A 14,351-nucleotide genomic window follows, 5' to 3' on the forward strand; every position below is an offset into this window, starting at 1 on the left:
CAGAAAACACTGGAAAAAATAAAATGATTGTAAATAATGTTACTAGAACAGATTTATTCCATATATATTTTATTATTAAAGTATATTTGTAGTATCATTATATTCAACGAGGCCTTTACGAGTAGGCTAGAAGTATAATTTTGTATAAGATAGATGCATTTATTGAGAGTAAGTCATTATATAGATTTAGATAAATGTTGCAAATGAAATTTTAATGTTTGATTGATATTCGAAATGTTAACCAGCATAATACGACAAAGTAAATTAATAATTTTGTTAAGAACAATAAATTGATGATTTTTAATAAAAATGCATTTCATTTTTTTTATCATCACAAATCTAACATATGTAAAAAGAAATTCATACATTAATATTTTTAACATAATATGGCAACACCATATACTTGATGATTCAAAAGTATTGACATCTGTGAAAAAAAATTATTAATTTAATCAAAAAATATTCTTCAGTCAAGTAAATGTTAAATTCCGACCAGTCAGAGTAGATTCTGAAGAAGAGAAGAATCTGAAGAATGCCTTTGGGTATGTTGTTGTCATAAATTAAGAACAAATTGTGCTTAAAAAATATCTATTTATCATTACACTAATTTGTAAATCATAAATACAAATCATATCATATGATTGACAGGCATAGTTGATTCTTATCGGAATCTTAAATAAAAATTTTCATATATACAGTAAACATTACAATATCACCAAACATTCATCTTAAAACATCATCCAAATCAAAATTAGCATAGCAAGAAAATTCATTAGCTAAGTTGTTCCGATGCTGAGGCTGGAATGTACATTGTTTTAAATTTAGTAACTTTTCTACATGTTCTTTCATGATAGCACCTGTACATACAATAACTTTATCCTTAGCTAAATGCTTGATAGTCTCCGATGTCTTTGTGATGCACTCTTCAGACAGAAATGGTGGATCAGCTACCACAAGATCAAAGGAATGTCCTAAGTCTGAAGGTAATTTCATTGGTTCATTGTAGTCATAGAAAATAAAATCTATTCCATGTACTTCAAATCGTCGGTCATATTCAAGCAAATTAACTGCAAATAAAAGTAAAATAAAGTGTTATGTAATTAAAGTTAGTAACAAAAGATTTACATATGTATTGAGTCCCGAACAGGACATAAATTAAATTATTTATAGTATATTTAAATTTAATTTGAAAAAGTGAACTACTGAGTTTGTTGACAGTTATTTGTGGTAGAATTTACATTTCAAACCCGGGTAAGTTTTACATTAAATCTAATCCTGTAATGAGATGATTAAAACTGCTATTAAAAACCTGCTTAAATAAATCATATTTCGTTTTTATTTCATATACAATCATTTGTAATCTTTAAATATAATTGTAATAAATTTGTTACAAATTACCTCTTGCTCTGTTTTCTAATTGTCTCTTGACGGGTACAAATAGAGTTGGGCAAGATATAAGAGCTACCTTATCACCGTCTCGCAAGCTCTTATCTACAACTTTCACTAGGGCCTGTACTGTGCTCTCATTATACCAGAATTGACTTAGTTGCTGGAAGAAGAAAATAACTATGGATTTAAAACAATGTAATAAATATTGTTAAAAAAATGGATTACAGTTAACACCACCCTAAACTTACCCAATTTTCTTCAAATATAATATTTTCGGTGAGCTGTTGTTTCGACTCCAAACTTTCAAGGATTTCTTGCCTTTTCCGTTGTTCTGCATAAAATTCTTGTAAGGCAGCGAATGTTTCGGAGGATAGCGTCGGTACGTCGTCGTCTTCCATCGTAACACCAAACAACTGGATTAACGAAATAAATACCGGTAAAGATTACATCGTTCGAAGTTTCAATACGCTGAGTTGTTTTAAATATTTCAGTTCTTATTATAAGATTGTCTCAATTATTACGATTTCTGCTATGAATAATTCGGGTCCTTGAGTTTTAGAAAGTTATTTTTATAATTTCAAAATACAACATTTTGAAGGAATCGACAATACGTAAGTATACGGGTATTGTACGTTTTAAAAGTGACAGATAAAAATAGGTTAGTTCTGTTTTAGCAAGCATGGAAAACGATACACTGTACCTTAGATTTCAAAACAAAAATATTACTATGATTATTGAATTGTGACAAATGCACCAGAGGTTAAGAAAAGTGAGTATGAACTCGTGTTTTTATTATTTTTAATATGTTATTCATGAAATTATGCAAATAAATTTAATATTATATAGAAAAAATGACATTTAAGATTTGACATTTCATATTTTGACAGGAGCATTATATATGTATATTTTTTTATGAAATGAAAGCATTTATTCAGCCTTATAGAATATTGCCAGTATATAATGAATTCTTTTCAGCATTAAATTTAAAATGGAACATAAAGGCCTACAAGTATTACAACTTCATCGATATCCACAGTATTTGAAACCATGTTGCAAACTTATCAATGAAGAATGGCCTCGCAGCGAAACAGCAAGAATGATGTCTCTTGAAGCATCCTGTGATCAATTACCTACCAGCTTAATATTAATAAATGCTGATAGAATCATTCTAGGTCATTGTAAGCTCACTCCAATACCGAGTATACCTAATAGTTGTTTTATTGAAACAGTAGTAATAAGTAAATCTATGCGTGGTCAAAAGTTGGGCACGTTTTTAATGAAAGAAGTTGAAAAATATTGTAAAAATGTATTAAAATTGGAAATGGTTCATTTATCTACAAAAGGTCAAGAAAACTTTTATGCTAAGTTAGGCTACGAATTTTGCGCTCCAATTTCAATATATGGTAATAGTGTTGTGAGCAATAATAGCTCAAAAGACAGTGAGACGAAAAATGATGTAAAGCCAACTATAATAGGTACTAACAAGACAGCCCCACCGCCCCCACCGATGCCACAACCTGTTATTGTACAGAGTACTATTAAAACGAGTAAAACATACATGTTCAAATATTTAAGTTAATAGAATATTAAGATTTATATTTTTTTTTATTGTAAAAATGTTTTCAAAGTAAAAAAAAAAAAAATTTAAATACGATTTATAAAAATGTAATTATGTAAGAAAGTTTAATAAACACCAAAAATATACATGATTCATTTATTTACGATCTGACTTTGCTTCTAAAATATATAAGTCAATATATACAAAAGCCAGTCGATTTTGACTCTACATTGTTTTAAAAATATTTTTATATATTATTTGGTGATAGAATTTTTTTTTGGCATATAAAATTATATAGACATTAATCGAAACCAATTTAAAAATGAATAAATACCATATGAATCTTATAAAAAAACATTTCAGATTTGAGGTTATTTTGAAGAAAATTAAGTAAAAACAACAAATAAATATGTTTAATTTATTTAAAACTTGGCTTTATTAATGAATTCGAGCGCGCGCTGTCGTATGCTCTCGATGTGTTTCTCGTCGCCGATCTTCTCTTCGACTTCTATCCACTTCTTAAAGAGCACCTTCATTTTTCGTGCTGGCAGCTTTTGAGATGTCATACGTTCCATTACTTGTCTGTGATAGAATATTACTTGATTATTTTTTTAAAGTTTTGAATACGATGATTACAATAAATCTAAATAAATACACAATAAAAATTAGTTAGTTAAGCTAGTAAGAGCCAGACGGTAATATACAATCGCAAATGAAGTTATACCAAATATTAAACCGTCGATGATTCGCGCCGGTCAGGCTGCAGCATTGGACATTATTTTTTTCAACAGCGGCAGTAGCGTACCTGAGTCTGGCCACGTCCCCGGCGGCCCGCAGCGCGTCCACGTAGGCGGCGCACACGTCGACGCGCTGCGGGTACACGGCCAGCACCTGCTCGAACAGCGCCTCGCAGCGCTCCAGGTCGCCGCCCGCGCGCTCCAGCTGGGCGAACCGCACCAGCAGCGACACGTCTGCGCCGGGATTACAACTCTTAGTTTAAGCGTACACTCAAATTTACTTTATCTGGGGGAGGGGCGGGAATGATCGTGACTAAAATTAAAGATCGAAAGATATTTTTTTTAATCTTTTGGAAATGTAGACCAAGAAATGGTTATAAGAATTTGGTTAAATAATTGGAGGTAAGCTGGTCTGAGTGGTACCATCCAGACATTGGCATCTTGAACTCTATTGAGTACAGTGTTAGTTTAATAAGCATTCTAACTTTACTTACGCTCTTTCTTCTCCAACGCCGCTATACCCTTCTGCATGACGTGCCGCGCCTTATCCACGAGGCCCGCCTTGTAGCAAGCTTCGCCACATACTCGGTACACCTCCGGGTGTTTCCTGTACTTCCTGATCATAAGCTCAGTCAACGACACCAGCTCTTGGTGCTTGCTTGTATCCAGGAGTATATCTAACAGCTTCGAATGGATTTGATACGTATCGTTCATTTGGAGTGCGTCTTCTAGAGTTTTCTGCTGACTTTCCTTTTGACGCACAGATTAAGGTTTTACCATTAGTTTTGAAGTATCAACGAATAAAAATAAAATAGGATGTATTGTCTTGAATAATGGATTTTTTTTATTATTGAACTATTTTGGAGGGATTGGCGAGGGTCGCTTGTGAGTATAAGATGGGTAATGTTGTAAAATAAACAAATATCTTTTGTATAGATATCAGAATCTTACCTTTGTACCAAATCTGTGTTCAAGGTTGAGTAAAGCGAGCCACACATTAAGCTTTTCGCCCTCCTCCCGGAAGTTAATGGTATTGAGCGCTTTACGACCCACAGCTCGAGCCTTGTCTATTTCTGTTGCCTAGATTGATGAGAAATTAATTAATTATATTTATTTACTAAATATATCGTCTTAGTTTCGAGACTGCAGTATAATAAATGTATAGTTACAGCCTGTGTGCCCCTTTGAGGAAAAGATTTGGATTTATTCACCACAACCAGGGTGCTCTAATGTGGATTAGTGGATACACATGTGGCAGAATTTCACTGATATTAGACACATGCAGATTTTCTCATGATGTTTTCTTTTACCACTGAGCAAAGATGAATTATAAGCACAAGTTAAGCACATTCAGAGCGGATTGTTTGCCCGCAACCGTCGGTTAAGGTGCAACAAGTTAACTCAATCACATTTACATCTTTCAGGAACAAAATGGTTCAAAGAATTTATGTTAATCTGCCTAAAAATGATCATCAGCTAAACAAAAGTCAAAATCTTGGTACTTATAACTATTTCTACAGCACGTAAAACTCATTCAACCTTCACAAAATAAAATTCTCATTTCCAGTATAAACATACTTTCATAAAAAAAAACCAAGATTGCTTGAACACACGGAGCTCGAGTTTTGAGTCTATAATTCATCTTTTCTCACTTAATACTCGATGGTAAAGGACAAAATCGAGAGAAAACCTACAAGTGTCTTAGAAAATTACTAACCAGCAGTAGAGCGGCACGGTGGAAAAAACTCCAACTTTTCTTTTATAAAAAAAAAAAATTGTCTAAGAGACAAATTTACCTGCAAATGGAAAGCCATGTAAGCTATCCACAGCTGGCTACAGTTGGGTTCAGCTAGCAACGCTCGTTCGAACTGATCACTAGACCGCGGGGCATTCTCACTCTCAATAGCTCTCTTTTCCAATTCTCTTATTCTCTCTTCTTCCTCTCTAGCTTTAGCGTTCTTCTCAGCGATCGTGAGCTTCTTGCGTTTCTTTTTGGGTTTTTCTTGCTCCTAGAAAGTTTACATTTAGTGAATTCTAGTTAGTAAAACGAGCACTGTCAGCCAGACGTGTTTTAAAAACAATCATCATTAGAGACCAACTAATTTATGACTTACTTAATGATTTTGAAAATAAACAAGAATATAATAATAAGTAAGCAGCAAATTGAGCGCCTCAAATATTAGAATAAAAAGCAGAATTATGCACATTATTTTTTTTTTTTCCTTTTCATCATGCGAATAGTCATCAGGAGTTTTAAACACATTATAAAAATAACATACCTCTTCATCACTACTGCTAGATTCTTCTCTTGTTTCAGCCGCCACCTCATCACTCGTCGACCAGAAGTCCTTGGCGCTCGGCGCGTCGAGGACTGGCTTTAAATTATCCAACACATCCTTCATACATTTATCTTTAGGTTCATTTTTTTCTTTTACAACATTTGTTTTATCCTCGCGTGTGATCTTAGGTGGGGTTACTTTTTCTATTTTCTTCTTTTTAATTTCTGTATTATCTTTAACATCGAGCTCTTTTAACTTTTCCTGTACTTTCGCTAGTACGTCCATGAATTCTTTTAAACGTTCTTCTGTCAATAATTTCTCAGCGTGCATTGCTGTGTGATATTTTTTATTTTTCCCAGTAAGCCCTTTAGCTTCAATGTTGACTATATTTTTCTCTATTCTATCTAAGCGTTTTTTTCTAGCGTTTATACATTTGAGTAGAGCCACTTCTCTCTTTTTATAGTTTTTAGCTGTTGTACAGTCGGATAAATCCAGTAGACCTAAGTCATTCGGTGTTAATACTTGATCGCTATCTTCGTGTATGTCCGTTTCGATAGCGTCACTCCCTTCGGACGCTTCTACCTCACGCTCTTGTTCTTCTTCTTTACGAGCTTTAATCTTCTCTTTTTTGCTTTTCTTTTTGCTAACATTCTCTGTCGCGGAATGATCATTTGTATTAGTCAAACTGGTATCATCTTCTTTAGAGACAATGTTATCTTTATTTTTCTTTTTACGTTTTTTAGTTTCGCCTTCTACAATATTTGTTGTTTTGGTATCAGTTGAATCCATTTCTTCTGTAATACGATCGACATTTTTTTTCTTTTTCTTTTTATTGTTTTCAGTCTTTTCACTTTCATCAATATCCATCTCGTTAGCTCCATTACTGGCATTTTCGTCAACATTTTTATTAGATTTCTTCTTCTTTTTAGCCAAAGTTTCATTTTTTTCGGCATTTTTTTTTCTTTTTTTAGCATCCTTTTTAATTTCCTATAAATTTAAATTAGATGTTATGAACTTAATTACGTTTAAACTATAACTTGACGATAGAAAATTATAGCCTGTTAATAACTTACAGCGGGACCAAATGGAGCCTTTGTGAGGCTGCCGGACATCTTCTTCGTACTGGGGTTTACTGACATGATCGTACACTTTACCTGAAATGGTACATTACACTATGTAGATGTCCTATCACAAACGAGACTAGCTGCTATTATATTGGAAAAGTCTGTGCACAAAACAGATGCACTTTCTATTGCCTCTATAGAGACAAGTCATTTGAACAATGGTTTCACATGCTTTTCACTACAAGGGACTCCCTGTAAACACTGGCAACTTACAAACTACAGGCTATTTTTTTTCTTCTTGAACATGTGTTATATTTAAGTAGTTCTTATATTTAAGAAAAAATATAATGGAAATTTGACCATGACGCCAATTCTGTTTGACCCTTTATGTGCTTTCACATTCTTTAAATATATAGTGGACATAAACATAAACTTACAATCTGGCCGAGATGGAAAGCGTCCGTGAGGTTGTGGAGTGGTTGGGCGGAAACGAATCGATTCGGAACGTATGCATTAGTGTTGTTGAAGAATGACACCAATAGATAATCCCTGATGTGCTGTAGCAAGTAAAAATAATATTTATAATTACTATTTGTTTTAAAGGTAATTACATAAAAAACATTAATGATATACAGAGATTCTTAGATAGGCAATAGCTTAGTAGGTATTGCTAATGGTCCACAAAAATCCTATTTGAACACTAGTTCTATATAGGATTTTTTGGACCATTAGCTTATCCGCTATGAGTTTAACAATGTCTTATGACCGATTCAGATATTTTAAAAATTTAAAATTTTATCCAAACGATTGTTATTATAAAAATAAATATTTTTAAGTATTATATCTCACCGAAACAACTCCAGTGTATGCTCTCCCAACCACCGCATCTTCGTAGCTCGTCAGAATCTCCAAGTCTTCGTCGAGCAGCGTGGGCTTCAGCGTCAGGACAAGATACTGCTTGGACAAGTCCAATGACAGCACGCGCGCTTTCACTTCTTGTCCGACCTTGATACAGCGAATAGTTATATATAATTAAAATCTTAGTAGAAAATACAATTTAGTGATAAATTCGATACATGTATGTTTTCTATACATATTAAACTATGAACAAAAATGTCATCAATAGTTCCTGCACGATTTAAATCATTGATCTTCGGTTGACAACCATTTCCGAACCATGGCCGACCCGGTTCTTAGCAATTATTATATCAAAGTAAACTTTATCTGAATAGGCTCTTACTATAACTATGAATTGTCCTTTTAAAAGTTTATAATAACTGTATAATATCAAAATGACACATCGAATGTAAATTTATGTTGAAAAAAAAAGAGCAAGTTTTAGAATTGCTAATTCTTATTTCAGGATACGACGGATACAGGGGCCAATGGCGTAGCTAGGTGGCCAAGGGCCCGGTGCATAGAAAAAGAAACGGGCCCTAACCCCCTTTTTAACTAATATTGCACTTCAAAATTATAGATAGGAATAAAAATAGAATAAAGGATACATTGAGACGAACATTAGTAGGCTAAATCCATATGTCATATCTATTCAAAGCTTAGGTTAGAGGGCCCCCTGAGCTCCGGGGCCCTGGTGGCCACCTGGCCCTACGATAGCTACGCCACTGACAGGGGCGTATCCCAATACACGCCCTATCCGTATCTTTAATAAAAGCGTGGTCGTTACCCAAGAGTGGACCATTGATGAACTGTAATAGCTCATTCCATTCAAAAATTGGAATGCAGTTTAATTTTGTGTTGTAAAAATTGAAATTATATGAATATCTTACCTTGAATTTCTTTTTGGGCAGTTTAGAATTGGACGCCTTTTTCGGGTCGACGAAAACGCCCATATCCGTCATATGAGTTTGAGGCACATATCCTAAAAATAAGGTATAGTATCATTTACGATATAATTTTAGATAAATCACATAAACATCAGTCAAGACGTATAAGAGTCGGAAGGTTTTTTTAAGCTAGATTTTTACCATTCATCAATCATTTAAAAGGCGGGTAATATTTCAGGTACATTTCATACATCTAGTTTGCATTATTTTCTAGTATTTAGCAATACAAGATTTACTTTAAAAGGAATCCGATACAAAGTAATATTTTACTCCTGCTTTACTTAAAAGATAAACTTTTAAACAAATAATTAAAGCGTTTTGTTTTTGATAGTGTAGCTCGGGACGGTAGCTCACCGGTGACCCGGCCGACGGTGACCCGCAGATGGTCGTCGGCTAGCACGGCGATGGTGGCGGTGACAGACTGGCCTACGCGCAGCTCGTCCAGGCGGAAGGGCGTGGCGGCCAGCACGGCGGGCGCGTCACTAACGGAGTACACGTAGTCCGCCAGGCTGTAGCTCAGCACGCGCACGCGGTGGGCGCTGCCTGCGACACACAGCGCACTCTCAGTACTACAGATATTAGCCGAATTTTGAGTTTGAACCCTCTACATAGTATTATTGCAAATATGTGCTCCGGTTACAAAAGAAAGATCAAGAGCAATATACGACCTGTATTTATTCTGCCCCTCCCGAGCTAAGCCCTGCTGTAACTCAGAAGAGTTCTCCCCTCGTTGAGCGAGAGTGACCATCACATAGTTTAATAATCGTGAAGTACTAACCTATGGGATATGACCGTGTCAACACCTGCTCATCGGTCAGATCCTCATCAACAGCTACTCTTCGGAGACTTAGGATACCCAGACTGCCTTCGCCCAGCTTGAAGTGGATCAATCGACCGGTAACCTTAAGCACCTATATAAAAAAATATATAACAAATTTAATATAGTATTATTAATACAGAAACTTAGTAAATCAAGGAATAGAAAAATAGTGTCGTCTTACTATCGCTTCTTCGATTATATCGCCTTCCTGCAACTTCTGCTCCTCAGCCATATCAGGATATGTGGTGTCGAAGATGCCCTTCATCGTCAGGAATGGTGTTTTCTTTGGTGGTATTGCATATAATAGTCGTGCTCTAATCTATGAGTACAAATTATTATTAAATATTTTGTAAGGCTTATTAGTCGTTTTAAAAAATCTTGCATAGTATTGTATAAACAAATATATATTAATCACGAAATGTTTGTAGCGATTACACTTGATTTTTTTAATATTGTGTACTAACATATCTATAGATTGAGTTGTATATGTTATTTGTAAATCTTAGGTTTTTTTTTCTTTGATTTGAGATGGCCCAGTGGTTAGAACGCGTGCATCTTAACCGATGATTTCGGGTTCAAACCCAGGCAAGCACCAATGAACTTTCATGTGCTTAATTTGTGTTTATAATTCATCTCGTGCTCGGCGGTGAAGGAAAACGTCGTGAGGAAACCTGCATATGTCTAATTTCAACGAAATTCTGCCGCATGTGTATTCCACCCCCCCGCATTGGAGCAGCGTAGTGCTCCAAACCTTCTCCTCAAAGGGAGAGGAGGCCTTAGCCCAGCAGTGGGAAATTTACAGGCTGTTAATGTAAAAAAATATGTATGTTGAATATAGTATAAATTGTACACCTAACTTACCTTTTGTCCTAATGCTGGTTTCTTGCCTTTGACCATGTCAACTTGATGCCTTTGTATGTATGCCGTTGTTTTGTCCAAAACGTGACCCTCTATACCATTGTCTAACGGCTGCGAAAACAATTTTTTTATAAGATATAAAATACAGTTTATGTCCGGATTTTACATTTTAATTCCTTTTGATATCACAGTAAGTAAATATATCCAACCCCTGTGGATACAGTTATCGGTATAATGATAATCAAATCAAAATATTCTACATTCAAGTATGCCTTTAAAAATATTTTGAAATTTAGATGCAGGATTTAATGGAACGTTAGGTATCACCAATTCGGAATAGATTCTATTGAGAAAAACTGAAAACTCAGTAGTCACTCATTTTGACAAATTAAATACACAATTAACAGTAATTGTATCCTTTATAGTGTTTTAAGTTTACCTTTGGTCATTGTGTTTACACAATTCAGTCATATAGTCAGTCATAAAACACAACCATTCAACCAAGAGTGGGAGGAGTTAGGCTTAAAAGTAGTTAATGTAATTCAAATAGGGTATAATGTAAGCATTAACTCTACCTTGTCAACTACGAAATCTAGGGCTGTAGCAGGCAGTAGAATGTTTGTTTTGTTACGCTGGAATGCATTTTGTAACGCTGAGAGTTCATTGCTCAATGTGATTACGCTGTTCTCTGCAGTCGAGGATATAGACTTGATCATGACCCATGCGAGCGAACCGGTGTCTAAAAGAGATTATTTAAAATATAAGTGATACGAAAAATAAGATCTACAGCTGTCTACACAAAGACACAAAACTATTACACATACAATTTCAATTCAGAACTTCGTAGTGTGATATCGTCCTGTTAGCCCACTGCGCAGGACATATTAGCACAAGTCTGTGCACAAACACAATTACTCTCTAGTCGGTCACACTCACAATCAGATGGTATGGAAAATCCGACAATACCGGAAAGAGTTCAGATGCAGGACTAACGGCCTTACGTGCTTTCCGGGGCACGGGAATGTACACACTTCCAACTTCTACACTTCTGGCTGTTACTAAGAATTATTGAAAATCTAATAACTTGTCATCCCGACCTGGTGTTCAATGCCAGAACCGCAGGATCTCTGGCCTTATATTATACCAGTATACCAATGACACAGTCAAAGTGTGGCCACAATCGATAAATAAAGAATGAAATGAGATTTTAAATTTAGATAACTCTAGCTTTGATTGTCAAAAAAGAATCATGATGAATATTTGATTTGACGCAACTGCTTTAATTTAATAAAAAGTAGATTCACTGTATTCCATCAAAAATATTTTATTTTATTCTATTTTAACACAGCAAAAATATAGAGAACATATAATATTTAAAAATAATTTTCCGCCAATAATTTTCCCACTGCTGGGCTAAAGTCTCTTTAAGAGAAGCAGCTGGAGCTGCAGAATTTGAGAGGTCACAATGTTTATATTCACTGCACAAGCACCATAAGCACAATTTAAGTACATAAGAATGAAGCAAAGTCTAACACAACTTCATAATTTACAATTATAATATTTACCCAGCTCAACTTCTGGGTTAGTTGAATCCTTAGGTAAGAATGCCCTTGTGTTTGGGATACCAATGTCCATCAAAAAGCCATGGTCTTCTACAGACGAAACAGCTGCTTGAATAAGAGCTCCTGGAGAAAGATGTACACATATTAATATAAATAATCTATATTATAGAAAATAGTGGTATGGAAAAGCTTTATCATGCACTCTCATCTCACATCTCAATATGCATATCTAATAGGCAGTCTTTAACAAAAATTATTTCCTGAACTGTAAATAGATAGATAGATAGACCCACAAGATATGCTAATAGACAAATAACAAACATGCATTCAAAAAAATACTATATATATTCAGACAAATTACACATGCACACATGTGAAGATAATTCAGTGTTCAATGCAAAATCACACACACAGTAATGTATATATTCAATTATACAATTATAAAATTTCATTTATATTATTTACATTTATTGAAAACGAAACCTCCACAAACCAGAGGTATTTTTATAGTTACATAGTCTTAATAGTCTGTACTTACATTTTATTTAAGTGAGACTTTAAAGTATGCTTTAATGTTTTGATTAAATTCAATATGTGTAAATGCCAGTGACTTAGGTATCTACTTTATATATTATATTCATTGAAAATTAAGAACTTCAATTTTTGTTTACTTTGTTATTTCAATTTAATTTTAAATGATTAATTTAAATAATTCAATTTAATAATATCACAAAAAAACACTTAGGAGTCACTTAACAATAACATCAACGTAAACAGGCCTGTAATGAGCACACTCAATGTATGTGGCACTATACACAGATATTAATAAAATTAAGTGATATCAATTAGGATCCCCAGAGAGGTTGTATTACAGTTGTAGTTTAGGTTTTATACATAATGCTTACCTTTATGTAAGTCAGCAAGCATCCTGCCACTGTTAACATGCTGTGGCATCATGGTGAGCATGAGGTGGTTTGGAGTCACTTCCAAAACCTTTGTAACTACATATTGACCCGGTCGGAACATTTGTGGCAGCTCTCGGACCCTATCAACCTGTAATAATATTTTATTTGGTTAGTAAAATAGATATTTTTAATGACAATTTAATTAAGTAATATATTGTTATATGAGGTGCTATGAGATGATCTTATAGACATATTTATATGTATAATAAATTTACCTGATCATTGACATATGATTCCAATATTTTGTTGTATGCTTCACTGATGTGGCAGGCCATAACAACACCATGCATTCGACAGGGAAGTGAAATGTTTACTTTTGTCTCTAAAACTTGGCGGACTCTCCCTAATATTAGTAGGCCTTCTTTAACCACCTGAAATTTAATTGTGTGAATTAATATTTGTATCCACTAGTTCTTTAATATGAACAACCATTGAAGACCCTTATTATTATTTTTTAATGTGCAATATAAAATGTATTATATTATTTTAAGTGAATTTACTTGGATGATTAGTTCTTTATTTATTTTATTTAAGGATATGATCATTTTATCTATTATATATTTACATCTTTTTATAGTCTCAATACTATGTTTTAAATTTGTTATTCTTGAACTAAGAGATTAGCGATCAAAATTACAACATGAAATATTAACCTTATAGTTCAAATATATCCCACAGTTTTTGTATGATTGATCAATTTCTGTATGAACTTCATCAGATAAATATCCGTCATCGTCGTCAGTCTTCTTTTTTATCTTCTTCTTTTTCTTATCCCCTTTTTCAGCTGCTCCTAGAAACTACATAACAATAATTTAATAACATTATATTTTTTTATTAAAAAACTCAATTATTCAAATACTTACATTTTCGCTCTGTTTAAAATACGTAGTTGTAGGTTTTTTACCACCTCGGGGAAAATATTCTTCAATATCTGCCATTTTCTTGTGTTTATTTAAATTTTAATGCATTTAATATATTTTAATAACAATACCAAAGCAGGCATGAATATTTGAGGTTAAGAGAACGTTTTAAACTATCCGTGCAAAATATGTCAATGTCAAATCTGAAGCCTGATTATGAGGCCATTATAAAATACACTTTCCAGACAATTTTTATTAAACTTTATATTGTATAGAATACTTATACTTATATACTTGGTAGTTATATTAATAATAATTGACAAATCGGTACAATTAGTAACTGGTAGGTTCCAACTATTGGGTTGGTGGCCGTCAGTCGGTCATATAAATATTGTTTAAACCAAGAGCAAAAATT

At 33.8% G+C, this 14,351-nt stretch overlaps 3 protein-coding genes across 5 annotated transcripts; 1 reads left to right on the forward strand and 2 right to left on the reverse strand.

The window, feature by feature from the left end:
• Positions 1-173: 173 nt before the first annotated feature.
• Positions 174-2,251, reverse strand: LOC125071085 (EEF1A lysine methyltransferase 1). Of its 3 annotated transcripts, none has more exons than XM_047681179.1 (4): positions 1,911-2,030; positions 1,638-1,802; positions 1,399-1,549; positions 174-1,067 (listed from the first exon to the last, which is right to left on the reverse strand). In XM_047681179.1, exons 2-4 carry the CDS (start codon positions 1,785-1,787, stop codon positions 724-726), a joined length of 645 nt encoding a protein of 214 aa, XP_047537135.1. In that variant the 5' UTR covers positions 1,788-1,802; positions 1,911-2,030; the 3' UTR covers positions 174-723. The 3 variants fall into 3 exon arrangements, with proteins under 3 accessions (XP_047537135.1, XP_047537134.1, XP_047537133.1); XM_047681178.1 differs by lacking the exon at positions 1,911-2,030 and adding an exon at positions 2,090-2,251 and having other exon boundaries at positions 175-1,067; positions 1,638-1,794; XM_047681177.1 differs by lacking the exon at positions 1,911-2,030 and adding an exon at positions 2,090-2,251 and having other exon boundaries at positions 177-1,067.
• LOC125071088 (N-alpha-acetyltransferase 80) lies at positions 1,974-3,080 on the forward strand. Its single transcript, XM_047681180.1, has 2 exons — positions 1,974-2,158; positions 2,365-3,080. Exon 2 carries the CDS (start codon positions 2,378-2,380, stop codon positions 2,966-2,968), a length of 591 nt encoding a protein of 196 aa, XP_047537136.1. The 5' UTR covers positions 1,974-2,158; positions 2,365-2,377; the 3' UTR covers positions 2,969-3,080.
• A 278-nt stretch (positions 3,081-3,358) lies between these two features.
• LOC125070835 (protein RRP5 homolog) lies at positions 3,359-14,110 on the reverse strand. The gene is made up of 20 exons (XM_047680821.1): positions 13,940-14,110; positions 13,730-13,873; positions 13,292-13,447; positions 13,017-13,164; positions 12,115-12,234; positions 11,125-11,288; positions 10,553-10,660; positions 9,873-10,010; positions 9,650-9,782; positions 9,226-9,414; positions 8,815-8,906; positions 7,877-8,032; positions 7,465-7,584; positions 7,037-7,117; positions 5,964-6,950; positions 5,481-5,693; positions 4,636-4,764; positions 4,179-4,434; positions 3,753-3,918; positions 3,359-3,529 (listed from the first exon to the last, which is right to left on the reverse strand). The coding sequence occupies exons 1-20, from the start codon at positions 14,012-14,014 to the stop codon at positions 3,370-3,372; spliced, it is 3,735 nt and encodes a 1,244-aa protein (XP_047536777.1). The 5' UTR covers positions 14,015-14,110; the 3' UTR covers positions 3,359-3,369.
• Between the last annotated feature and the right edge of the window lie 241 nt (positions 14,111-14,351).

The sequence above is a fragment of the Vanessa atalanta genome, chromosome 18 (assembly GCF_905147765.1).
Source record: "Vanessa atalanta chromosome 18, ilVanAtal1.2, whole genome shotgun sequence".
Classification (NCBI taxonomy): Eukaryota; Metazoa; Arthropoda; class Insecta; order Lepidoptera; family Nymphalidae; genus Vanessa; species Vanessa atalanta.

What these genes read in the sequence shown, in the direction of transcription:
- LOC125071088 (XM_047681180.1), top strand. Translation starts at nt 2,378, where the DNA reads ATGGAACATAAAGGCCTACAAGTATTACAACTTCATCGATATCCACAG.
- LOC125071085 (XM_047681179.1), bottom strand. Translation starts at nt 1,787, where the DNA reads ATGGAAGACGACGACGTACCGACGCTATCCTCCGAAACATTCGCTGCC. An exon ending in TTATATTTGAAGAAAATTGG is followed by an intron (nt 1,550 to 1,637) that starts GTAAGTTTAGGG and finishes TTCTTCTTCCAG; the next exon opens with CAACTAAGTCAATTCTGGTA. An exon ending in ATTAGAAAACAGAGCAAGAG is followed by an intron (nt 1,068 to 1,398) that starts GTAATTTGTAAC and finishes TTTTATTTGCAG; the next exon opens with TTAATTTGCTTGAATATGAC.
- LOC125070835 (XM_047680821.1), bottom strand. Translation starts at nt 14,014, where the DNA reads ATGGCAGATATTGAAGAATATTTTCCCCGAGGTGGTAAAAAACCTACA. An exon ending in AATCATATGTCAATGATCAG is followed by an intron (nt 13,165 to 13,291) that starts GTAAATTTATTA and finishes ATATTATTACAG; the next exon opens with GTTGATAGGGTCCGAGAGCT. An exon ending in GACACGGTCATATCCCATAG is followed by an intron (nt 9,415 to 9,649) that starts GTTAGTACTTCA and finishes TGTGTGTCGCAG; the next exon opens with GCAGCGCCCACCGCGTGCGC.